Source organism: Eurypyga helias, unplaced genomic scaffold (assembly GCF_000690775.1).
Source record: "Eurypyga helias isolate BGI_N326 unplaced genomic scaffold, ASM69077v1 scaffold22898, whole genome shotgun sequence".
NCBI lineage: Eukaryota > Metazoa > Chordata > Aves > Eurypygiformes > Eurypygidae > Eurypyga > Eurypyga helias.
In genome coordinates, this window is record NW_010267972.1 from 6851 (window position 1) to 33787 (window position 26937).

General features: G+C 48.3%; 1 protein-coding gene across 1 annotated transcript; it reads left to right on the forward strand.

Annotated features, from left to right (window-relative positions):
* On the forward strand, window positions 1–26702 carry LOC104514068 (serine/threonine-protein kinase PAK 7-like; the record flags this gene model as incomplete). The annotated part of the gene is made up of 3 exons (XM_010157614.1): window positions 1–25; window positions 3964–4178; window positions 25905–26702. Coding segments are annotated over exons 2-3 (1002 nt in total), but the record flags the coding sequence as incomplete, so codon positions are not given.
* Between the last annotated feature and the right edge of the window lie 235 nt (window positions 26703–26937).

A 26937-nucleotide genomic window follows, 5' to 3' on the forward strand; every position in this document is an offset into this window, starting at 1 on the left:
GCTGTCAGGAGGAATCAAGTTAAGGGTGAGTGCTCTGGCATGGGGAGGGGCGGGTGAGGATGCCACACGGGCAGCCTCGCTGAGCTGCCCTGCAGCCACGTACCTCCCGTTGCCTCCCCGAAATGCCAGTGATTGCCCCCTTGTCTGTGGGATGTTTTCCTAACTAATCCCGTGAGGAAATTACAGATTCTTAACAATTGCAAGAGGATTGCTCTTTTGCGTGATAGAAAATGGGTAGGTGCCTGAATGAACTTTGAAGTTCATACATTTTGTGCTCTTGATAGAAATTTCATAACGCTTATGTTGCACTCACATTATCCGGCATCCTGGAAAGGTCCGTCCTTTCTCTTCCAAGCACTTAGGTACCTCGTATTCCTAAAACGATTTGATAAGCCTTGGAGAGCTTTCTCATTTATTCACTTGTCCAGGATATTTTCTGTGCTTCCACACCTGATTAAATGAGTAAATACTTTATCTTTTTGTATCGTATCAATAAAGCTATGGCAAAAATTAAATCATCTCTCCTTTGTAGGAGGCCTGAGGGCCAAGCACGTTAGTGGGGGCTGAATCAGGGCTCTTAGAAACCAGGAGCAAGAGGTTTCACAGGTTTGGCTGCCGCAAACCTGCGTCTTCTGACAGCTGAGGAAAACAAGTAACATCATTCCCATTCTTTGGGAGAAATCAGGGGAAATGAAGTCTCCTTGCAACTGCTGTGCATATTAATTACAGTTATTCAGAGTGACCGCGGTAAGGAGAGGCCAGATTCGCTTTGCAGTGGAACAGGGAGCTTGCTGGTTGCTGAAGTGAAGCTGCACCGCGCAGCATTTGTTATTGACACCGTGAAGAGCCGGTCAAGGCTCTGCTCCTTTTGGTAGGACCGAGTGGCTGTTTGCAGAGCTGTTGGAGAGGCGGCATGGCCTGGGAGAAGCTCCTGCCCCACACCCATGGGGCAGGGCCACCGTCAGCCAGGTTCCCGGTCACCTTTCAGAGGCACAGCCCCACGGGGGATGTTCTCCCGCCACCAAGATGCGTCACAGTTGTGTATTTCCCTGCATGGCTGATCCGTCCCGTGCTGTCTGAAGTGCCAGTATCCCTGTCTCTCCTGCTAGAGCTTCACGGTCGATTTAAGCTGATCTAAGCATGAACTGCATTCAAAACGGGGGGGCAAGTCCTACTGCCCAGGCCTCAGACACCATCCCCGTGCAAAAACATGAGCTTGGCATCAGGTTTGAGACCCAAATACTCTCCTGAAAAAGTAAAGGTCCCACTGGGGCAAATTTCACATGGGCTTCTCGCTGCAACGGTACTAAAACAAGGGAGTGCGATGCATCAAGGAGCAATTTAAAAACGAGAGAGTAACGTCTTGTTGAAGGAATATGCTGTGTATCTTAGAAAGGCAACATGCCGTATGCCAACTGATGTGCTCCTGTCTGTCTGCTGGGGGTTGGGGCTCTGGAGGGCTTCAAGCATCCAACAGCTGCACTGGGGTGCAGGTCCAGTGGGAAACCTTGTGAGTACTGGCATCGATCCGATGAAGCAGCACATGCCGAGAGCTGATGGCTTAAAATGTGACTGCAATAGATGCCATTGATTCACCTCCCCGAGGGTGAATGAAATCAATCCGGTGCCATTGATCGGCAGCCAGCTGCGATTCGTGGAGCCCCGCAGATGAGCAGCGAATGCAGGCTACTACCTGAACTGCCCACTGCTTCCGTTTGAGCCTTTAAAATGAATAATCTTTGGGCAGAGGCCAACCATGATGGCTTTGGGATAGGCTGCAAACATTTCTGCAGGTGCCATGAGGCACCCGACATGCCACCGACAAGAAAGATAAAAAGATCGTGTTGGAAGGGGAAAAAGGGCCAGATAGCAAGGTGATTGTAAGAGGTTTCGGTAGAGGAAGGTAAAGAAGATCCCCAAGTTAACAGAGATGGAGAGGGACCTGCCAAAAGGGCAGGAGATCTGGAGGGAGTTCAGAGAAAGGGAGAAAGGCAGAGGGGGGTGTGGAGGATGAGACCTGTGAAGAAAGGCCAGCGGGAGCAGGTCTGCTCCATCCAAAGAGAATGCACACAGGAGAGGCATAAACACCTGCAAACACTCAGGGGCGACTTACAAAGCAGCCAGCAATCAATTTTCAAATAATGGACCCGATCTTTAAATGAGCTAGTAAAATGGAACGAGTGTGGAACAAACACCTGATTTATCATCCCATCTTTTTCTGCTGCAGCACAACTGTATTTTCTTCCCTGAGCTTCTCCTCTGCCTCCTGAATCATCAAGTCAGGGCAGCACCCGTATAGCTGAGCCTCTCCTGTGGCAGAAGAGGCTTACAGAGCTGCTGGCCTACTCATCCAGCTGCTTTCCAAGGGCTTAGCACGCCCTGCTTTGCAATGGCCACGAGATCAAGGTAGGGGACTATTCTGAGACAGCAGAAGGATGGCAGAGGACTTTTCCAGCACAGTATTTCACTGCAAAGCTAAAGGACCTCTGTCTCTTTTCCTTGGGACCAGGAATGTCTTTATGACCTTACGCAGCAGGTTTCTGGAGTCCCTCAGAGAGTCAGCTCTGAACTTGCCTCAGTATAACCAGTGGCCTCCACTTTGTTGTAGGGTGGGACCCACCAAACCCAAGGGTTAATCCAGATTGTGAGTGTGCTGGCATTTCCTGTGCCAACAGGGTGAGCAAGTACCTTCATCCCTTTCGGTCTGCAGTTCATGACTCCTGCCGCTTTGCCTCTCAATCCTCTCCTGCCCCAGCTCTCTGCCTGTGCTCCAGTGCGCCCTGTGAACCCTCCAGATGCCTTCCTCGGGCTCCTCAGGAGGGGCAAAACAGGAGAGAAACAGGCAAACAAATCCACTCTTACCAGAAAATAACAACTAACATCCTTGACCTAAAAGCTCACTTTCTGTAAAGGCTGTATCAGTCAGCTTTACCAGGCAGCCAGGTTGACCTGGGTCTCTGCAGTGATGTCTGAGCTGGGAAGGTCATGCTTCCCCAACCTCATTCAGTTCCTTGCTCGCAGAGTGTTGGAGGGACTCCTTGCTCTTCTCCACACCACCTGCACAAAAGCCAAGGGAGCTGATCCTGCCTCCTGCACCTTAAAAGGTGTCTGGATGTCACCAAAGTTTGCCGGCTGTGAGCCAGCCAGCTGCACCCACCCAGGCATAAACCCAGGGGCTTCAGGCACGTGGCTCTCACAGCAAATTGTTTCTCTCCTGAAGGAGGAATCACGCCATGTAAATAGGGTGATTATAGCAGCTGCTACCTAATACTGTTTTTAAGCAGGACCCTTTAGAAGGACAGATGAAAGCTCTTAGACCAGGCTGGAATCAGATCGGAGCTCTCCATGTATTTGCATTGCTGAAATGACCTATGAATAAATGCCCCTTTCACTGCTGCTGGGTGAGATCTTGATACAGACATAGCAGGGCCAGGCTCTCAGCTGGGGTGTGTTGTCTTTTCCTCAGGATCCGGTGTATACCTTTACGGTGCAGAGCTGTGCGTGCGTTGGCTCTCGTGGCGTGTCGGGGCACAGCTCGCCCCTTACACCGTGTGCTCTCCTCCGAGCAAAGCTGCACGCTGCTGCAGCCGGGAGAGCTCAGGGCGGCGAGCTTCCATGGGGCACATCTTGCAGCAGGGGCAGATCAGCAGGGAGAGGGGTAGAAAGAAGGACCGGGGCTTGCTTTCCTGGGAATAGATGCATTTCCCTGTTTCGTAAGGTGTTGTGAACATATATAGAGACTGGGTTAAGCTCTTAAAATCTCAGATCCTGTGAGAGGAGGTTAGACAAGTGGTTTCCTTGCGTAGATCTCAAAGACGGTATGTACGGAGTAAGATTCGTGTAGGTATTTGTCTAATAATATCTACTGAAATTATCTGTGCAGTAGAGAGAATGGCTGCAGGTTGCAACAAACCATAAAGATTTCATCTCTTCTCTCCCTCTTCTTCCCTATGACTTCTCCAGATTTTTCCACCATGTTCGGAAAGAAGAAGAAAAGACTTGAAATTTCTGGGCCTTCCAACTTCGAGCATCGGGTTCACACTGGCTTTGACCACCGGGAGCAGAAGTTCACGGGGCTGCCGCAGCAGTGGCACAGCTTGCTGGCGGACACGGCCAACAGGCCAAAGCCTATGGTGGATCCCTCATGCATCACTCCCATCCAGCTCGCGCCTATGAAGGTATCGTGCAAAGTCACCATCGAATTTCCTAACCTACTGTTAATTGCACGTAGCCTTGGTGAAGTAGTACCAATAGTGGCTGTCCCGGGAGGCAGGCATGGCTGGGGAGCGTGAAAATCCAAATATTTAATAGAAGAGCTTCAAGGAAAATGAGTTATACGTATAAAACTTGTACGAATGTCCCACAAGAGTGTGAGTCACGGGTCTTGCAGGGGCTGTGCCTTCACGCTCCCGGGCTGCAGATGAAAAAGCCACAAGTCCCAGTGGAGACCCAAAATGATGCTCCTCTGCAGTGTAAAGCTCCTTGATAATTAATTTAAGAACGATGCTGTAGGCAAAGGCATTTTGGAGCAAGGGAGAGAGGGGAAAGTACACCAAAAATAAAAAATGAAATGGCTTGTTCAGCTGGGCAAGGAGCTCAGAGCGGGATTTCATTGCCACCCACGGCTGCCTGCCGGCGGGAAAAGCAGGTGATGGAGCTGAGCTTCTCGCCAGGTGGTAAAATCAAAACCAGCCTCAAGTTGTGACCTGGGAGATTCAGGTGGGACAGCTGGGGAAAAACCTCGGCTGGGAGGGTAGAGCAGCACTGGACAGGGCACCAACACGGATCTGGCATCCCTATCCTTAGAGGCTCAGGTTTCTGGTAGACAAAGTTACCGTGACTTAGTGTTTCTGAGATTGCACATCCTAACATCCCAGTAAATCACATCTGTGTGCTGGTACTAGCCTGTACCCCACCGGCCACGTACATCTCACCGTCATGCAGCTGCAAAATAAATTTAGGATTTCATTTTCATACGGATTTTTCTGCAGCAGGAGAAAATCAGATAATCCCCAAGAGCACAGACCCTGTATTTATATTTGATAAGTGCTTTTTGCTAAATACACATGTACTGCCTGCTCCTGAAGAACACTCATCACTCGCTGATCAGGACTGCTGGGTGTTGCTACAGGACAAGGGGGATAAAACTAAAGTCTTGATTTTTTGCTGCAATAAAATATCTTACTGTATTATAGAGGCCCAGAATAACAAGAAATAAAGTAGGCAAACCTTTTCCTGCTAGGGGAGGAAAGCAACTTTCTTCCACAGCCCTTCTTAACACAGAAATATCCCTGGATGTTTTGACAGGAATGCGTAAAAATGTTTCTAAATTAAACAAAACCGGTTTACACTCTTGTGACAGTGCCATCTCTTTTCTGCAGTTCTGGAGCCATAAATCCGTAAGCTTAAAAAGTTTTAAATTGTATTCGCTTTCTCAGCACCATACAGACTCTGGGTCTCCGTGTGTGAGTGGACACAGGAGTAGCATGGTTCCCACGCAGAGTCCCATTGAAGCCGTACACACCATGGGATGGGAAGGATCAAGCCCCAAATGAGTAATTTCTGCACTTTGAAGTGGAGAAAATCACTTTCTATTCTTTCTAAGAAATTGTCGATTCTTGCTTCTCTGTATATCAGAGGTCTACATGTGTCTATCTATCAGGGATCTATGTATGTGCGTATGCCAGGCATGTGCTTCTGAACTAAACCATCCTGTGCCAGGAAAGGGCTGGGGCTGGGAGCCAAAACACAGCTCCCAAGCCGAGCTTGTTCTTCCAGTGTAGCCTTGGGCACTGGTTGTCCCTAATGCATCCCATGACATCTTCCCAAGGTGCGTGTCCTGGGGACAGGATGCCTGCAAACCTGGTCTCCATCTCGGCCGTGGGGCTGAGCACAAACAAGCCCATCCGCGGAGGGACACATGGGAAGGGTTTTCTGCTTAGGTGGAAGATGTGAATTTGGAAGCAGATTACCCAAATTGCAGTTAATTGCATGCCACTGCTCCAAAGGTGTAGTTAGATGAGGAGATGGAGTTAAGAGTGAACGGTTCAAGAAATTGTGCCTTCACTCTCCAGTTCCTTTCCCAATCCGAGGCTAAGTTGCAGCCTATTGAAATGGGCCTCTGTAATAGTGCTAGAAAAAACAGGTTCGTTTTAATAGCAGCTAAGAGGCATTGACTGTCATCTGAGAATTTGCTTTTAACTCTGTTGCAAGGTATCATGTTACTGTATATTTATTAAGGATTAATATGCCTTGTTTTCCTATAACTTATGGAGAGAAACTGAGTTGTGGCCACTTTAAAACTAAGAATATTTAATAATGCTAAACTAGTTCAGCATCATCATTTAACTTAGACCAATTTTTTATGTGTGCACATGCACCAGCACCTTTAGTTCCGTTGAAAGGTTATTTGGACACTGAGAATTTCATGACTTCAGTGAGAACTGAAGATCTGAAGTACACTTGCAGCTCGTGAAGATAGGAACCAAAGGTTCCAATGGATCTCAGTATTGTTTACTACTTTTCTCTTTTCCAGCAGCTGATAGTTTTATTAACACGCTTGTGAACGCACTGAGGTGTAGCAGAAGAAGATTCGTAATTATGTCCCGAATCACCGTATGAAGTCAGGCTGAGCCATTTGGCCACTTCGTGCCACGGTTTCAGGTCGTACAGCAGCTCTGTAACTCCGTTATTCTGCACTCCTAAATTTATTGTCTGTTTCGTTACGTCAGTATCGGCCTCCCGCACGCTGTGAGGCAGACACACAGGGCTGCTTCGCTCCTGAGCACCGATCGTACCGGTAGACTTGGAGAGCGTGATTTCTTGGTCGTCAGACAGAACTGGTGTTTGCTCACTTTGGGCTTCACCCACAGCTGAAGCAGAGGAAGGGAAAGGCTTTTTCTTCACTTCCGTAGGTTTTGCAGCTGTCCCGACGAGTGGTGTTCGTTTCTCCGTCTGCAAAGCAGATAGGATCCGATGGCACATAGTTGTATCCCTTTGGGGAGAAAAACCCAATAAACAGTAAATATTCTCACTTCTCCCTCTGTGTTCGAAGGTGACAGCCCCGATGGTGAAGAGGCAGCACCCTGGGATCCCAAATACCCTGGGGAATATCATCGTCCTGCCTCTGCCTTGGCTGGGATGAAAGTCTTGTAGTGCTTTTTGCACCCGGGTGCGACGACTTGTCATAGTAATATCAGCGTTTGAATCCAAACCTGAGCTGACGGTACAAATCCATTCATTTCAAACACGAGGAGAGACAATAATGGGATTCTCCTCCTCGGTCTGGGTGACCCAGATACCAGCAGAGACTTGTGTTATTTCGGATGCTAACACGAGGCAGTAAACCGTGGCAGCAAATTTCATGAAAAATAGAGAGCGACAGTGGTAGGTTTGGGGTGTGGAGACGGGGGAATTGAGAAAAGGCTGATTTTTCACTGAAAACATCTCTGCATGAAAAATGTGAACCATCTGTGTCTTCCTCTACTTAAAATAGGCTTTGTGAAGTCTGAGAGCCCCATGCCAGGCCTCTCGGTCCTCTTGCTGCAGTACTTTGTAGTTGTCCCCGGTGTGCCTGGAGCTCATGGTTCGCGTGTTTGCCCTCAGCACGCAGTATGCCTGGCATGTCGTTGCCGTTGCGCTACACAGGAGCCCCGGTTTGTTGCCACCTTTCGATTTTTAGAAGCATCAGAATCGATAACTAAGCAAATGCCTTGTCCTTAGGCAGCAAAACTCACTCTTCATGGTTTCTCCACTCAGCTCAAAATACGAGGAAAGCAAACACCAGAACCCTTATTTTGGGGATTTTTGCCGAAAGAGCTTAGCATTGGCTTTGTAAAGATGCTGTGTTAAGATGCTGGAAAGTCTGCTGCTGTCTGTGGGAGCAGGACAGCACTGAAGACTTGCTAAAATCCCAGCGCAGAGAAGAGCTGAGCTTCCTCGCTCCGTCAGTTACTGGAGGAAAAAATGCTGTTTGTTTCCGAAAAAAACACCACGCTGGGATTATTCTTCAGTTGTCTGTGCTGGTACATGCGTGAAACCTCCATCACTTTGCTTTTTTTGATGCTTTGGGTAGTCTCACCCGTCCACACCATCAGCAAGATTAAGGTACCCGACTTGAGGATAACGTGGTGGTGGGCTTGTAAGTAAGGAGGGAGGTAGCTGTGAGGATTGGGGTGGCCAAATATATAGAGGCATCAAGAGGACTGAATCCTTCCTGCTGGAACCTCTGCCTGTCCTTCACCCCTGAGCACTTCACCAAAATGCCCCTGAATGCCCCCAAGGCTGGGCTGAGATGCACATTAATTTGAGATGCACATTAATTGTGCCATTTAGCCGTGGCAGTTCATCTACCTGATGTCCTGCAATGCATGGGTGTTGCAGGACAGAGAATTTCTGCAGGGGACAGACCACAGGGTCGATGCTTTTCTCTCTCTCTTTCATCCTCATGTTTCAGGGGTCTAATCTGTATGTTTTGTCTTACTAGTTTTTCTCCTGCCTCTGAAACCTTGGCCCCGATCGTGGGGAATTACCTGTAATTTTAAAATCTTTTCTGAGCCTCTACTGCTGTATTTCATCCTCTCTATTACACAGGGAAAATAATCAGAAAATGAGGTACTGGTTGTGGCCCTTTTAATAGCTTTTACATGCAAATCAAAGCTTCTGTTTACTGTGCATGCTGACAGAAGGAAAAGCAGATATTTCTCTTCTCCATCCAATTTGGCCTCATAAAGTATTTCCAGCAATGAAATCCATCCCTCGCTTAAGGTGTCATTTTTTTTCCTACATTTACATGCTTTCCTTGCTTAGGTGGAGGACACCAAGCGTTTGCACAGAGCCTTGCGCAGCGGCGCCGAGTGCCCGAAGACCTGGGAGAGGGGAGATAAGCAGCGGTCCTTGTCTGCCCTTGAGCGGTCAGAAATGTCCAGCTCTCGTTAGATAACCCGCAGCCCTCTCCTCCCACGTGGAATCGCACAGGGAAAACGCCTGACCAGGAAAAGGGGCGTTGAGAAATAAAAGAGCTGCTCAAAGGCTCTGCCTGCTGTTTCGGGGCAGATGGAGAGAGCGGTGGTTGTCCTAACCTCTCTTCCTTGCCCTCCTAGAGTTTTACTTCTTATTTGTATCTCCTTTTTACTTACTCCTCCCGTGGCAGCTCTGTAGAAGGGACATTCGTAACTTCTTGACAGAAGGTGATTGACTCCCATCCCATCAGGATGCCGTGGACCTATGGTGCTGCTCCTGCCAGGACAGGACCTGGAAGGCTGCTGACATCTCGAGGGCCTTTCTTGTAACCACATCATGAAAATTCATGCTGTTTCCTAATCACACGCTTTGCAGTCACATGCCGGGCCTGGCGCACGCTTAGCTGGGAGAAGGTGGAGGGATGTCTCCAAAAAGGGCAAGAGCCAACACCTGGCAGCGTAGGAGGTTCTGGCTTGTTTTGCCAACAAGTGTGGTCAAGCAGCAGGACAGCAGCCCAGAGGGACTGTGGGATCTCAGCCTTTGGATGGGGCAAAATTTGATGGACAGGGCTTTGAGCAGCCTTACTGGACTTGGAGGTTCACCCAGCTGTGAGCAGGAGGTTGGAATGGATGATCTGCAGAGATGCCTTCCCTTCTTCTGTGATTACCTTCATCTACAACTGATTATGGTCAGGTTTGCAATTCTCCTGTAAGACAGCCCGACTTTCAGTTTATTGTCATCACTGAACTGGAATGCATTTGATGCCACGTGGTGCTAGAAAAAAACGACCACAACATATTCAAGTAGGAACGTTTCTTTCAAAGGGAAAAAGCTCCACTCCAGAGAGCTATTACCACATTTTAAGAGACAATACTACTTCTGTTAATCGCCGCATCCCTCTGTACAGATGTAATACAAATGTGCCATCTAGTGTCCGTGGCTGTGACATTCGCTTGGTGTGAGAAGAGCCAAGTTCCCGGTTTTGTGTGATCTTGCAGGAAATCTATCACTGTACCAATGAAAATCAACCACAGTATGAATAAATGCAGGAAGTCCCCAGCTCAGAAGTTTGTTATCATAGAATCACAGACTGGTTTGGGTTGGAAGGGACCTTAAAGATCATCTAGTTCCACGCCCCCCTGCTATGGGCAGGGACCCCTTCCACTAGACCAGGTTGCTCCAAGCCTCATCCAGCCTGGCCTTGAACACTTCCAGGGATGGGGCATCCACAGCTTCTCTGGGCAACCTGTGCCAGTGCCTCCCCACTCTCTCTGGGAAGAATTTCTTCCTGATATCCAATCTAAACCTCCCCACTTTCAATTTAAACCCGTTACCCCTTATCCTGTCACTACAGGCCCTTGTAAAAAGTCCCCCCCAGCTTCCTTGTAGCCCCTTCAGGTACTGGAAGGGGCTATAAGGTCTCCCCGGAGCCTTCTCTTCTCCAGGCTGAACAAGCCCAACTCTCTCAGCCTGTCCCCATGGCAGAGATGCTCCAGCCCTCTGAGCATCTTCGTGGCCTCCTCTGGACTCGCTCCAACCAGTCTATATCCTTCTGATGTTGAGGGCTCCACAGCTGGACGCAGCACTCCAGGTGGGGAGTTATAATTTATATCATTGGGTTAACATGTTCTCATATGTACTACCCTTGTACAGAGGAAACTTTCAATTTTTGATTGATTTCAGAAAATCATAGGGGTTTACATAAGTCCTTTAGAAGAATATTGCTGCTGCCTGTGAAGTTGAGTTCGACAAGAGTGAAAATGCCTGAATGAAAGAACAGGAAGATGGTTTTCAGATGAGTGGTCTCATTTTACAGAGAATGCAGTTTCACTTCAGCTGGAAGAGGATGCATTTTGGAGATCAGAAGCAGTTGGTTTCACGTTCTTCTGTGAAAGTATTTAAATATTTTGGTTTCAAAGATCAAAGTAGCCTTGGATGTGATGTGCCTCAGGAAGCAGCCCAGAGCAGGGCTGTTACTGTGATTTGCCTTCTGGCACTTGCCATGTAGAAGCTGCCCATCCCTCTCCACTGATGGGCAGGGAGGTCAGGAGAGGTGGAAGACTGCCTGAGGACAAAAGTTAGGGGAGAGCAGTGCTATTGCTCCAGTAGTATTAGTTTCTCTTTCCTGTGCACCCTCCTCAGGGCTTCTACATCCCCATATCCACATACATTCAGTGACATGAATACATCTTCATCTTGGACAAAAGTACATTAACTGGTTCATAGGTTTTTTTACTACAGTGTCCTACTGTCAATGTAAAGTCATCACCACATGAAGGAAAAACCTTGTTCCATGGTGCTTTTAACTGCTGCATTCTCAATTCTTCTCAATAGTTTTGAGTTTCTGGCTTTCTGAACAGCCAAGTTTCTGATTGGCTTTTCAGCAGCAGCTCTTTCATTTTCATACCATTGCATTTCATGCTATTGAAGCACTTCATCCAGCCTGACTTGAAACTGTTTTTCTAGGGCCTCATTTGGAGAAGAAAAAACAGCATCATTGTCATTTCAGATTGACTCAAAACATAAAATGTTCCTCAGTTTTTCGGTTCAACTGATGAACCAGAAAATAAATTATTCACGTAAGTTTTCTGATCAAGATTTTTGTCCCTAATAACAAACCCCTCGGGTTCAGCCAGGTGTGTTTGGAGGGTCTGTCTGCAGCTGAATTGTAGACACCAGCATCAGGCTTTACAAGCAGGACCTGGCCATCCTAGAGAAACACTGAGACCGATAGTAGAAACACCTCTCCCATCCCACAGAATAAATATTGTAAGTGGCAAAACATTAATTTGAATTGGTCTGCTCATGTGAGAAAGGATTTACTTCACCTGGGCCTGCAGCAATAAGAGACAGCAGTATAGATTACAGGCTCCTGTGGGTAGAAGTATTTTTTCCCATATAATTAGTAAAAGAATGGTTTTAAATGCTGTTTGCATCAGCATTGTGGATTTTAAGTAACACTGGTGTTGGAGGAATCTTGCAAGGGCAGCCTTTAGCTCTGTTAATGAGAGCTTACGCCGGTGAGTAGAACTTTGCAATAGGCTGTGAAGTTTGAAACTGAATTTAGAGTTCACAGTCTACACCTGCTGAGGCAGACTGGCCTGCTCTAGAGCTCAAAACCCACGTTAACCCGTAGGTCTACACATAAAAGGGGCGAACTCTCAGTGTCAGCATTTCACAAATTGAATCTGGTCTCCTCTGGGAATACCAGCCTGGCAGTACTCTCCAGGTAGTGCTGTATAAACAAGCCAGGAATTAGATCCTGAGCAAGGACACTCATCATCAGGTTCTTTTTTTGACGTGGAAGTTAGTCCCTGAAGACAAGTTCGTAGGAAACTGTTCCTCTTGCTGGCGTGGCTGCCCTGATAAATGAGCTCGCTGCCTGGAGGCGGAGGGCTCTAGCTCCATCACTGCTACCGTGGCTGTTGTTTCCTTCCTGTTCTTTTAGCCAAGGTTTTTGCCTCCAAAACTTTCCCTGCACTCACCCGTAAGATCTCCGAGTCCAGAAGCGGGATTCTGGGCGTGCAGAGGTGATGCTTCGGAGCGGCTGCTGTGGCGGTTGGGTCCTTCTGGGTTCTGCACCGTGGCAGTGACCCCCTTGGGCAAATCGTGGCGAGTCAGTAGTAAAGCATGAGCAGTAAATGCTTTCCCCCTTAAACATGTGGAATGGCCTGATGTGTTTTGCCAAGCTTCAGTCAAGTAGTCCAGCCAGCTCTGTCTTGGCTCCGCTGAGAGAGCTGAAAGAGTAAAACACCCCGGGAGATTTCTTATTTCCATGGGCGGTCTGAACCTGCAGCAGTGCTGCAGAGGCCACTCGGATTATAAAGTTGCATTGATGTTGGGAAATCTCAGCTTTTTCCAGCAGTGACCAGCAGTGGGAAACACTAGGTGGCAGCAAGAAAGCTCTGGAAATTCATCTCCCTGTGAGTCAAAAGCAGACCCAGACAGCAGAAGTAATGAGAAATCTGCTTGGGTTTTTGTTCAAGGTAGACGCTTTAGCCCACTTCGTAACAGCTCTGTGGAGGGGATTTTCATATAAAATTGGTCACACGGTATTTCCACTCCACGTCAGCGCTAGGACGGTGTTTGCTACTTCCATGGCCATTTGACCACGCAGTGACAACAGTCATGCAGTCACTAAGATAGGGTAATTACCTATTAGGTAATTACCTAATCATTACCCTGTAGTGATAGGACAAGGGGTAATGGGTACAAATTGAAATCAGGGAGGTTTAGATTAGATACCAGGAAGAAATTCTTCCCAGAGAGGGTGGTGAGGCACTGGAACAGGTTGCCCAGAGAAGCTGTGGATGCCCCATCCCTGAGAGTGTCCAAGGCCAGGCTGGATGAGGCTTGGAGCAACCTGGTCTAGTGGAAGGTGTCCCTGCCCATGGCAGGGGGGTTGGAACTAGATGATCTTTAAGGTCCCTTCCAACCCAAACCATTCTATGATTCTATAAGATGTTCTGCACATCACCATGACATGTTTGTTCCTAGATCTGCTAATGAACCTGTTTTGGTCCATTGTAGTTCAAAATAGAAACCGTACTGGTTATAGTGCCATTAAATTATATTCTGTTTTATAACCAAACAGCCAAATTTATTCCATCCCGGCAGAGTTTAGCTTATGAAGAGTAGCAGGATCAGGGGGGAAATAATGTTGCCAAGCAGCTCACTTAGCTGTGGAGCCAAAGCTCAGATGTAAATGTGTTTTTTTTCTATCATCTCCTGCTCTGACATGATTAGATCTGGGCTTCGGTGTCTCTCTAGGAATTTGAAAGTGCTTTGCTGCTCTTTTCTTCTTGTCTTCCCCTTCACGCAGCATCCAATTACACTAGACAAGTGCTGTGTGTTATGGGGAACAACGCTGATGTGCCTGCAGAGACTTTTAAATGCCTTTTCTGTCGTCGGTGAGATGAACTGTGCGGACCAGAAAAAAAAAAAGGGCATCTCAGATACAGGTCTGTGGAGAGAGAAGAATGATCAGAATTATTTAGGATGAGCATTTCTGCTTTTTAATTGTCAGTATCAGACCCAACAGGCTTTAGTTAGCTATCAGAATCACACAGTTAAAAGAATAGCAAGAGATTGTGAATTTTACTGAATTTTGCAGTTTTGTAGTCTGAACAAAACAGTAATTGCTATCTGCATCCTGGTTTGTATTTAATAATTCCCACTGAGCACAGCACAGGTGAAGGTCCTTGCTGCGAAGACATACACTTCCATATGAAGTAGCACTTCCCGGGAGCGTTGGGATACACAGGCATAGAAAATTGGTTGAAACACGCCAGCTTTTATGAACCGCCCCAGGAGAATGCTCCAGGGCAGGACATTGGGTCTGGCTCCCGTCCCACACCCTGGGCCGGAGGAGGAGCCCCATTTCTCTTCCCAGCAGCGGCTGCATGGTCTTTCTCCTCCTTCCCGACTTTCCATGCTGTCTGAGGGGGGTTGGAGGAAGGGGAGGGAGCAGCACTTTGTCAGGCAGATTAATTTATTAATCGTGTCAGGACCAATCTGCTGCTGGGGACAGAGTGCACTTGGCGGCGGTGCAGCCCAGCAAATCGAATCAAGTCGAGATTACCCCAGAAATGTTTCAGCAGTTTCTTGTAAATGAGATACTGCGGTGCGGTGCCGGGCATCGCCCCCGCGAGCTGCTCTGCGGCGGAGCATCCTCTGAACTCTTCTGCCTCGGTTCGTTCCCGCCGAGAAGGTGTTTGACTTGCACTTCTTGCCTAAAAGAGTGAATAATTAAAACCTCAGCTCGGGAAGTTCCTCATGTTTCTCCTCTCACCCACCTTGTAAATTTGACCCAACCGTTAGATTTCAGTGCAGGGGCGCTCTGCTCTCTGTCCACGTTTGCAGTGGGAGTTAGCACCACTTACCTAGGGCGTTCCTGTTGTGGCACATCCCGTTTAACGGCTGTCCTTGAAAAGGAAAACTAAGGTTCTTCCTTGGAAGAAAGAATACGGCAATTTACAACGCATACGGAATTATGTTGAGGTTTTACTTTGCTAATACAAATTTCTAAAATCTCTGAAATCAAAGAGTGAGGTTTCAGAAGGTGAAGGAGCCCATGAGGGGGCTACAAGGAAGCTGGGGGGGGACTTTTTACAAGGGTCTGCAGTGACAGGACAAGGGGTAACGGGGTTAAATTGAAAGTGGGGAGGTTTAGATTGGATATCAGGAAGAAGTTCTTCCCGGAGAGGGTGGTGAGGCACTGGGACAGGTTGCCCAGAGAAGCTGTGGATGCCCCATCCCTGGAAGTGTCCAAGGCCAGGCTGGATGAGGCTTGGAGCAACCTGGTCTGGTGGAAGGTGTCCCTGCCCATGGCAGGGGGTTGGAACTAGATGGTCTTTAAGGTCCCTTCCAACCCAAACCATTCTATGATTCTGTGATTCTGTAATACTCAGACACATCCGTCAGATGGAGCAGCACACCTTACATGTGTGTGGCCATGAACGCACAATTCCAGCAACGAGCCTTGGAACTTCCTCACGGTTTTTAAGGCTGTTGGACTTGGCATTTTTTGGCACAGCACCATTTGCAGGGTGATTTCTCCTGCTGTGCCTCCACAGTCCCTTCCCTGCCAGCATGGCCAGTGCACCACACACATCATCTCGCTCTTCCTTGGTGTTTTGATCCCAAATACGCAGGGCTGCGATTGCAGTGACCGTCTCGACCCTTCGCTGGGTTCGTGGGAGATGAGCCCCATCGATCTGCGAAGCACCGGCTGCACGGCGCTTGGGACTTGAGGCACTCATCAGCGTCTTCTGCTCACTGCCTTCGTCTGGTGATTTATGTAGTGGGAAGGTAACGCACAACCCGGCACTGCGGCTTGCAGAGCACGAGGAGCTTCTCGAGCTGGCCTCCGCTCTGAAACAGAAACGTTGACTTTGTCTTCAGGCATCTGCATATAAAGCCTGTGGTAAATCACAGCAAAAAAGTAACGCAGGTTAAATTGTTTCTTCTAAATTATCAGACTGTCAAAATCCTCATTTTAATTAAAAGCGAGGAGATGACTGCGACCGCAGTGGAGTGACCCCAGAGCCTCTGCCCTCCTAAGCAAGCGCCCCACTGCCAGAGCTGTCAGATGAAGGCAATTACTTCCCTAGCGTAAAATTTTATCACACTGGAATTTACTTAAGTATTTTAGAAAACTCAATCAGACCGCAGCCAGAAATCTTTTACTGAGAAAAAAGCACTGGGATCATTAATTGGGTTAATGCTCCATCAACCTTGCATTTGTTAATGGGCATGTTTAGGGCACGAGGGGAACCTCATCCGGGGAGATCTCATCTGAGCTACGAAGACGGTTGATGCTGCAGCGCAACTTCGTGAATTACAGGCTGTCCCTCTCCTCGGGCTTTTTTAATTGGCATTGTTGGTCAAGAGCAAGCTGTATTCTCCGTGGCGGCAGTCAGTACCCCCGTACCGCAGTGGTTGTTCAAGTGACGGTGAGTGAGACTGACATGATGGGGCACTGATTTTGCATCACCCCCCCTACTGTGGGGATCCCCTCCCCCTGCAAATCCCACACCAACGCCTTTCTGGCCCCTAGAATAGAATCTGTGGGGGTGTCGTGCACCTTGGTTGTAGAAAGGATTGATTTAAGTGCGTGTCAGCTCTGGGAAGACTCACAGGATGCTGTGCCCCAGCAGTTCCCAGCACTGATCACATGTAGAGGTACCGCACTGACTGCGCCGTGGGAGCGGTGTCTGCGGGTGCCGCAGCTCTGCGTGGGAGACCCACGGCTCCCGTGAAGCGCAGCAGAGGGTGATCAGAGCTGAAGTATTTGGGGGGGTGGTGGTGGGGGGGCGTTTGTTTAATTCTTGCAATTTCTCGTGCCTTTGTTGAGGGAAGTGGGGGTTTATTTTCCTCACACCTCCCCCACGTTAAAACAAGGCAAAATAACAGTCTAGGCTGCAAATATTAGCTGTACGGATAACTGTCTGGTATGACGAGGTTGATGGTGATTGTCTTGTGGCTGCAGAGAGAGCTTCAGGAAACTCGGCAGCCATCTGGGCTAGCCCCAAGCCCCTCTTGTTACCTTCCGTTTCTCTGCTGCTCCGCGTGCTTGAGCGATGGGCAGCAGAGTCCGTTCACACCTGGTTTAAGATGCCTCCCTGCAGCGCGTTGGGGTTAGAAAGGGCTGATGCCAGAACTGAGAGAGGCATCAGGATTGACAGCGCCCCTTGCCTCATCCCCTGGTCCCTGCACCCAAATCGTGGCTGAGGATGAAGAAGGCATTGTCTCTCCTGTAGTGCGTCAGTTATCCAGGCACAAACCAGTTCCCACGCCCAGATTTCTGAGGTACCAGTTAGAGGCGCTGGAGCTTCATTGCTTTGTGTTAACTACCCTTAATTCTCTCATTTTTACCTGGATGTAAACCTGTTCCAGTCGTGCACAGCCCTGCCCGCAGCAAACTTTTCTCCTGGATCTGTGGCACGTCACAAGTTTCAGTCTGCTGCTGTCTTGTTGTTACAGGGCTGAAAAACAGAGCTGTGTTTCTTGGAGGGAAGGATTTGTGGCCCAAACGTCCCCCAGCTTTGCTCTGTGTGTGTTAGCTGCCTCTGAAGCCAGTTGGAAAGCTCTGGGGTGCTGCTGCTGCAGGGTTCCCCCATATCCACTGCGGGATGCTCTGTGGGGCAGAAACCACACCAGCGGTTGCTGGACCACAGCTGTACCTCAGCAAATCCCACTGAATTTGCTTTGCAACTTCTTGGGGGAAAAAAGGAAAGTTCCCGTAACACAGGGGCACTGGCAGATGAGATGTGGCTTTGGAACGGGGAGATGAAGATACCTGGTCCTGCTGGTGTTCATCCACAGGGCAGGCCACAGGCATTCTGAGACAGTGCTCTTTGGCTGCCAGAAAATGTTGGTTTGACAAAACAGGGAAGTTTGACATCGATGGATGGATTTTATCCAGAAAGTGGCCAAAAAGGCTGGTCTTTGTTGTGGTTTGATACAGCTCTTTGGCTTAGCAGATCCACTCTGTGCTGAAACAATTGCCATCAGGCTCAGGAAAATGCAACACTTTTACGAGGGCAGTTAAAATGCCCGCAGTTAATCTTTTTGAGGAATTTAATCCTGCAGGACATTTTGCTTTTTCATTCTGTCTTGGGATAAAAGAAAATGTTGACGTGTCCTAAGTCCCCTGACACGGAAATTTCTGCGGTATCTCCATTCATCTCCCTGTGAAGTGCTTGGCTAACTCACCAGCAGTAAGCACACCAACCTTCTCACTCCAGCTAAACCTTCTAAGTCACATTCCACTCTCACTTGTGGTGCGCCGTGGGGATCTGTGTAGACATGTTACATACCAAATCGCACGTCCTTGATGTGTTTTAAGTAGACCCAGAATAATTATTTTTGACATTTAACATTCTCAAACAGCATTTCAAATGACATATAACAACTGTGTTTGTCTATTAAACAAAAAGAAGGAAAAGTTACTAGAATTTAGATATTTCAGTGGAATTTTAAAACTGTTAAAGTTACTATATTTTATAATGTCAAAAGAATTACCAGTGAATGTGATTATAATGAAATGTTGCTCTTGTTGTTATGGCAACTTAACTTTTTAAACCTCTGTGAAGGGTGACAAATTACACAGTGCCATTTTGGTTAGCTTTTTTTTTAATAGTTTTCCATCATTTTAGTTTTGAAGACTTTTAAACAGCTGGCACTAGTGTTGTTGTTAAGCGTATTACACTTCTTTTTAGCTGTACCTTTGTTTCCATCCATCAAGGTGCATATGTTTTTCTGAGTAAATTTCATTTCAAGGTAGATCATCGTTATCTACATCTTTCGATAATTAAGATGTGGCCATGCCAACGTTTTTCCGGCTTCTATCCTGTGCTGTTTCCAATCCCAACGTCTCCAATCCCAGGTTAATTCATGTGGTCGTGTTGGATGTACGCACCTGAAGCCTGCATACTACCGAGCTCAGCTCTCTGCTGTGCAGCGACGTTGCTGGGCGCCCCCAAAACTAATTCGGCCGTGCCGATGCGCGCTCAGAAACGTGACTGCAGCACAGGCGGGCGTATTTCACGGGGCTCCGCGTAGCTGGTTTGTGGCAGCAGGAACCTGACCTGTTCACTCCAGGCCCTTCATCCAGGCCCCACCAGAACACACTGCGGAGCTCAGCCCAGGCAGCCGCGGCGTTTTGTCAGGTAGCACTTGCGGAGGCAAGCGGGGGATAGTTCTGTGGATGCGCGCGGAGGAGCCTCTGGGACCCATCCTTCCTCCAAAGGGGAATTCGTCAGAACGATTTTATTTCTTTACTCCGTTGAATTTAGTAGGGAGGCAAGGACACAGTCCTGGAGTAACACAGCCCTTGGGTAGCCCAGCGGTATGCTCCCCCAGGCTCAGCATCTCTAGTCCAATATTAAGGAAACCAGAATTTGGGGGACACGACTTCCTACTGAAGAGGTAAATCAGCCTCTCAGAGGGAGGTTATTTCTGAACTGGCCTTACCCACAGTGAGCCGCTCCCCTTGCCAAGCGCGTTGTTACCTGCAGCCAGGTGTTGCTATAGCTGTAAGCTGCCTGTTCTGTCATAACGCACAAAGGAAACTCTACGCTCTGCTGCTATTAGCATCGGTCGGGAGGTGAAAAACTTGCCAAACGATAGTGGGCGGACAGAGTAAACCCTGCTTTTTCGTTTCCAGTGATGTTGAGTCAGCTCTGGTGTTGAGCACGTCCCAGGTGTGGCACGTCCTGCAGCATCCCTGGGCTCATGTCTGGGGGCTTGTGCCCTCCCAGCTAGCGAAACCATGGAGGTGGGCTTGGCTGAGTTTTTACTTTCGGGGGTTTAGTTATACTTGCTTTCCCTTGTGCATGGGAAAGGTCTTGTCTAAGAGCTGTCCTGAAAAGAAATTATTGGATCTCCTAGAAAGGGATCAGAGAAATTCATGAGACGGGAAGATGGTTCACATGCTGAGACACTTCATGGCAAGAGCCAGGTGACATGGTCTCATACTTCTGGTTTTGCTGGGTGACTCTCTGGTGTGAAGTGCATGTTTGGTCCAGGGAGCAGAGACCCATACCTCTTCACCCAGATGGTGAAATCCAGCAGCGGTGAAATTTGCAGAACTCCTCCCCAGGGAGGGAACTGCAGGATACCAGAGATGATTAATATTTTTTATTATTCTTTGTATGGGGAGAATGAGAATATATGGCCTTGGAAAGGAATTCATAACAGAAATGACACAAACTGAGGCTTCCAGCTGTAAACCAAGCTCTAAATTACAGGCTTCAGGAAGAAATGTTCTGACATACTTCCCTGTCTGTTGTATATTCCTTGTGACTAACTCTGAGTAATAGCCGTTTTGTAGACAGGCTGTAGATCAAAACTGGAGCAGATCCCATAGGACGCTACTGGAGGGTGCAGGGTGATAAATGACGTCTCTTCCCATCCTGCTCAGTTTCTCACCATGTATCTGATGAGTTTCTGTTGCAGATGGCATGTGTCTGGGGTAATGCTGTATGGCACAAGCACCCTTAGCTTCCCACTTAGGTTAATGTTGTGCGTTACCATGGAGAAATGAGGTGTTTGGTTGGTGCGGGTCGCTGCTGCCGGCCCATCCGTCTGTCTGTCTGTATCTGCATATTTACTTGTCCATGTAAAGTCAGTCATTGGAGACCATGGGCAGGTCTTTATCCCTCATCTCCACTCTTCCTCCTTGAGCCTGGTCCTTGTGTCAGCCCTCAAGATGCAGCTCAGAGTTAAAATTTAGCCTCACAAGCAAGGGAAAGGAGCCCACCTCACGTTCGCCCCGGGCTGCTGGGAAAAGCAGGTTGCGTCTGTCCCCAGGAATTTTGAGGGTCTCCAGCTGTTTTGGGGTCCTCTAAGGACCGTGCTCAGTCTGAGATCTCACAGCCACTTCTACTGGTGAGAACAGATCGAATGCAGACCCCTGACACCCCTTACACCCTTGGCTGCAGCGATAAAACTCTGTTACAGGGACAGCTCGAGTTCTCCTTCGGAAGCGATGACAAGGATCAGTGCTTCTCCCCAAGGTAGCGCTGTTCACGTTTGCTTACGCTGAAGAGTAAAAGGTTGTGTCGTGAGCACAGCTTCAAATACTTTGAATGTCTTGCAACACAGGAAGATAAATTACCACAACGTCCATCACTTACACTTAGATTACTTCGAGCAGCTGTGCTCTATGCACCTTAAATAAAAATTGATTTTCAGATACGCGTAGGCTGGGCTTTTGGTTTATGTATAAGGCAAGTAAGGGGAGAAGCTAGCTGGAAGCAAAATCAGAGTTTAGATTGGCTGTTCATAAGGGTGACATTTCCTTAAAAGACCTTTTTTTTTTTTCCATCACGCACATCACAGAGATTTAAAATCTTCATCGACTTCTGAAAACACAGTTCCGCGAGGACAAAGGATGATACATTCCTGGCGAGTGTGTAAAGTATAGTAGTTTTAAAGACAATAAATGCAAGGTCACATTAGGGCAAAGCAGTTAATTACCCACTTCATTATTGTCAAGGTTAATATAGTATTTGAGCGCAGAAGCTGTTTTTCATCTCCTTTTGGAAACAAGGCAAGACAGCGTTTCGCACAGACAGATCCATTATAGCTTATCACCGGAGGACAGACCGCTACAGAAACACCATGAAGGATGTCTGCTGTCAGCGGGCTCCAGAGCAAAACGCCAAGCCTGTCCAGAGAGCAATGGAAATGAAACGAGAGCCACGGCTTCAGAGTGCCACGCTGTGATTCACGGAGATTGCGCCCCGCTGATTTGAATGTATGACGGGAACGCTGGCGCAGAATTCATCGACGCTCCTTCGTCTGCTGCAGCATTGATCCCTCCTAAGTTGCACGGTGCGCTGAAAAACATCCTCGAATAAACCTGGGGTACGGACTCGGGCAAATCCCACCTTGCTGCGGTGAAGCCGGGGAAGGCGGCACCTGCGGCAGGGCTCCGTCCCTGTTCCTCGCGCAGGCCGGGGGGTTGTACGGGTTGCCGTTACGCGGCCGCGGTAGACGGAAACAAAGGCCGCATAAATCTTAGCCCATCAGCCTTTGTGAAGAACGCTTGGCTTTTAACTCTACCTGCAGCAACTTTCAAAATTCTTGAAGTTTAAAAATCTGGAGAGCAGTAAGCGGTAAAAACAATTAGAAAAAAAAATATAAGTAGATATAGAACATACACAAAAATAGAATTCCTTCCTTATATGGAAACATGAGGGGTTTTTTTGAAGTTCATAAAGCCTTTAAAATTGACAAACTAGTCTGTATCCTATAAAACTAAGTATCAGGATAACTGTGCTTATATCACTTTTGAAGTAGCCTTTTTCTGTTCCGCTTTCATTCAAGGGTTTTGTTTTGCTTCGTAAGGCAGAGCTAGAATTTCCCATCTTTTGTGATTTCTGCCGTTGTATTTCGGCCCCAGAAGGTTTTCTCTCTGCTCACCGAGGTGAGGCAGTAACTGCAGGCTACGAGACCCCCGTGTCAGCGGTGCAGCCTGTCTGCTGGAGTCAGTCCTTTGGACCTGGGTACTTCTGGCCCTGATGCTGTCATTAAGCTTGCGGATTTGGGAACTTAGGCCGTGGTTATGGCAGCTCTCAACCTCTAGCTTCTTTTTTCTTTAGGGCTTGTTCAGCCTGGAGAAGAGAAGGCTCCGGGGAGACCTTATAGCACCTTCCAGTGCCTGAAGGGGCTACAAGGAAGCTGGGGGGGACTTTTTACAAGGGCCTGTAGTGACAGGACAAGGGGTAACGGGTTTAAATTGAAAGTGGGGAGGTTTAGATTCGACATAATTGTTAATATTAATAATTGATAGTAATACAGGACTGAGAGTCCTGTAGAAAATGTACGTCTGGGATAGGTAAGTTTTATCCCTCTTTGCACTGGCCCTTTTAATTTACTCGTAGAGAGGAGCTTGAAGCAAATAGGAATCACAGCCATCACATCGGTGTTTGCCAGTGGTCATCCTCAAGGTGCTGGGAGAAAACGGGGGTTTCGTTCTTAATCCCCTTAACTTCATCAGTCGGGATGAGACAGCACTGAGGTCCCAGAGCTAACCGGGACTGCTTCATCGGATTGGGGCTTCAGTGGCAAATGCTTATTTTTGGCAAATCAGAGTTTCCTACAAGGCTTTTTTACTCTCAACTTTTAAAAAATCCTTATAATGAAAAAGGTGGCTCCCAAGCGTGCAGAAAATCCCTGAACTTCAGGGTTTCGTCATCAATGAATTCCCTAACACACAAACCCTCAACTGCATGCTTCTAAATCTTCCTTCCGGAGGTGTCTAAAAATCCTGCTTCCAGAGAGTATCTGCTTGGAGGAGCAGAAGCAGAACTCCCCTTCCCTGCATCTGACGAGGACGCCCTGCTCCCAGGGGCTCCCTCTGCTCCGAGGTCCTTTTGCGTGGGCACGACGCGGGCTGCTCCAGGAAACCTCTCCTTTATGAAGGCCAGTCCCACAGAGAGTATTAAATTGGCGTTTCACTCCTTGGCATGCGCTTGCACAGGGGACGCGGGGTGGCAGTTGGGTTATTTCAATCTTGTTTTCAATTATAAGCATTTCATTGTCAAATGTTGCTGGTTTATTATGTGATAATTAAATATGAATGATCGCGCAGTCATCCTGCCAAAGCGGCTGCAGCCGGATGAAACCAATTCCTCTTGTCTGGCTTCGGAGGCAAAAGGAGTGATCTATTTGCTGTCCCTTATTTTTGCTGTCCTATTGTTTCGGTATCACTAGCTTCAAAATAGCAAACTAGGCAAGTAATTACGGCCATAAATCAGATCAGGGATCAGTGTGAGGTCAGGCTGCTTTGCTTGCAGCCCGGCTTTTCTCAGCTGCCTTTCGCTGAATCGCAGAAAAGTACATTGCTGTTAATTTTGTGAAAATGTGATTTTAGTAGTGATGAAATGCGTATTTTGACAAAGTTGGAGCCCCTACGTTCTTTCGAGCAGGGGTTGAGCAGCCTCACTGTGCTTGGAGTGGAGTGTTGCAATGAACATGAGCCGGCCGTGTGCGCTGGCAGCCCAGAAAGCCAACCGTATCCTGGGCTGTATCCAGAGAAGTGTGGCCAGCAGGGTGAGGGAGGGGATTCTGCCCCTCTGCTCTGCTCTGGTGAGACCCCACCTGGAGTGCTGCGTCCAGCTGTGGAGCCCTCAGCATCAGAAGGATATAGACCGGTTGGAGCGAGTCCAGAGGAGGCCACGGAGATGCGCCGAGGGCTGGAGCCCCTCTGCCATGGGGACAGGCTGAGAGAGTTGGGCTTGTTCAGCCTGGAGAAGAGAAGGCTCCGAGGAGACCTTATAGCACCTTCCAGTACCTGAAGGGGCTACAAGGAAGCTGGGGGGGGCTTTTTACAAGGGTCTGTAGTGACAGGACAAGGGGGAACGGGGTTAAATTGAAAGTGGGGAGGTTTAGATTGGATATCAGGCAGAAGTCTTCCCAGAGAGGGTGGGGAGGCACTGGAACAGGTTGCCCAGAGAAGCTGTGGATGCCCCATCCCTGGAAGTGTTCAAGGCCAGGCTGGATGAGGCTTGGAGCAACCTGGTCTAGTGGAAGGTGTCCCTGCCCGTGGCAGGGGGGTTGGAACTGGATAGTCTTTAAGGTCCCTTCCAACCCAAACCATTCTGTGATTCTATGATTGAAGGGCCAGTGGCAAGGCTGAACGCTACAGTCGCTGTCTGATACACCATGCTTGGTGTCTGATAAGCCACAGTCAGCATCTGATATGCCATGGTCAGTGTGCAGCATAGGCAGGCTGCAGCTCGCCTAGGGACGTCTTCTTGGGGTCACCACAGGGACTCTGTTTAAAAAGGTAAATAAGATACAGCTGTAGATATTTAGCCGAAGCAAATCAGCAAAGCAAATGTGTTTTCAGTAGAGCCGCGCTGATTTATGGCCCTGGCCCTTAAACTGTACATCTTATTCTTGTGGGGTGTTTATAAATGTGAAGCGTCGCTTAATGGGAGTCAACTGCTGAAAAATGGATGCAGCCACGTGTTACAGTCTTCAGGTGGTACTAGCTAAAAACAGTCAATCTTTCTTGAAGGAGACTGTAACCAGGTGCTGCTCCCCTCCCATCCTACCAGAGCACCAGTGTTTTGGACAGAAAGGAGTAAGGATAGGCAGGGTGTTGTGGGCAATCAGTGGGAGCAGGTTCACGTCTGCAGTGCTCCTACACACGCGCCATCCACGGTTGGGGGATCGCTAGGGGACTTTGCAATATTAGGACACAAAAAGGGCCAACACCGCTGCCACCACATGGCATCTGTGATGTGGATGTCCCAAAGCCATGGTTGCGCACAGTGGTTTGCTGGATGCTGTCTCTTGTAACGAGGTGTAGTTTTTTCCCCTCTTCCCCAAGGGTCTTTTATGCTAAATTAACTAAGAGGCAATCACCAGAAGTAACTCTGCTACACAGGAACATTCTGTTTTGTACACAAAAACCCCAAACCCAGTACCTTCTAAACTATACGCTACTTTCCATCCCAACAGTTTGTTAAAATAACACAAAGAAGTGGCCGCTCAGTGGTTTTCATTTAGCTTATCCACACCCTATAAATCAGATTCAGCCCACCAGTTTGGCTGGATGTGGACAAGGGAATAATAACAAATAAAAAACAAGTAGAGGTTTTAAACGTCTCTGCTGTTGGCTGCTGAACACCCACCTCTCGAACTGGGCTTTGCAAGAGTGTCTTGGGCTTGCATGGCAAATCTCAGTTTATGGTATACACCAAATTTAACCCCTCCTAGTTTATTAATTTCTGCATATCCTGCTGTAAGTATTTATTTATTTTTTTTTTCTAGAGATGGATTATTCTGAGGTACGTCCTGGAAGAACATAACACAGTGGTATTTCTGGGTGAACCATAGAATTTTTTTTTTTTTATGGTTTTCTTGGTCAGATATTAAACAAAAACCAGTATTTAATCAAAGCAACTTTTTATTCTTATTCCCAGACAATTGTTAGAGGAAATAAGCCTCGAAAGGATACTTCAATCAACGGCCTGCTGGAAGAGTTTGACAATATCTCAGTGACACGATCCAATTCCCTGCGGAAGGAAAGTCCTCCCACCCACCATCAAGGCAATGCAAACCATGTGCCAAGGCCCCAGGAGGAAAATGGTTATATCACGTATTCCCAGTACTCCAGTGAGTCAGACACTACAACAGACTATGTCGTGGAAAAGTATCGAGACAAGACCCTTTACGGGGAAGAGTTAGACAGGTACTACAAAGGGGGCTATGCCACCAAGCAGAACGGACACATGATGAAGGTGACTTCCCGGGACATCTATTATTCAGAAGTGACACCCCTGCAGTCAGACCTCTCCAGGTTCCTCCCAGATTACCAGGCACACCTGGAGACAAAGCCCAAACCACTGGAATACGGCGGCTTAAAGCTGGAGTATCAGCGGATCCCCAGCGGATCCTCCCTGGACTATAGAGATCCCTTTCCTTACACCCCATCCCGAGCGTCGGTGCAGAGCGAGTGCCCCAAGGAGAGGCTGGAGTACAGCGATGGCGACTGGGGACATGGCCTAGGCAAGGATGACTACGACAAGAGGCCAAAGTCATCCTACGTGGACCCAGCGAGCCCTCAGCCGGCGATGAGGCAGAGGTCCAGGTCAGGCTCTGGTCTGCAGGAGCCGGCCATGCCCTACGGAGCCAGCGCTTTTAAATCACACCAGCAAGGACATTCCTACAGCTCCTACACCTACCCCCGCTTGTCCGAAACCGCAGCAGGCATCCCCAAGGTAACGTGACAACCCAGGCGGCAGTGCTGCCAGGGCAGGGATCAGCCTTTCCAGACGGGGAGTGCAGAAAATTTAAGGGCACGGAGTCATGCTTGGGCACACGATGCCGAACGCAGCCAGTAATGTCCCCAGGAGCTGCATGGCTGCTGCTGCTTTACTGGAGTATCTGAACATGGATGTCAAGGACCAGTGAGTTTAAGATATTTATTAAAAGGCAGGTTGGAGATGCCCAGGT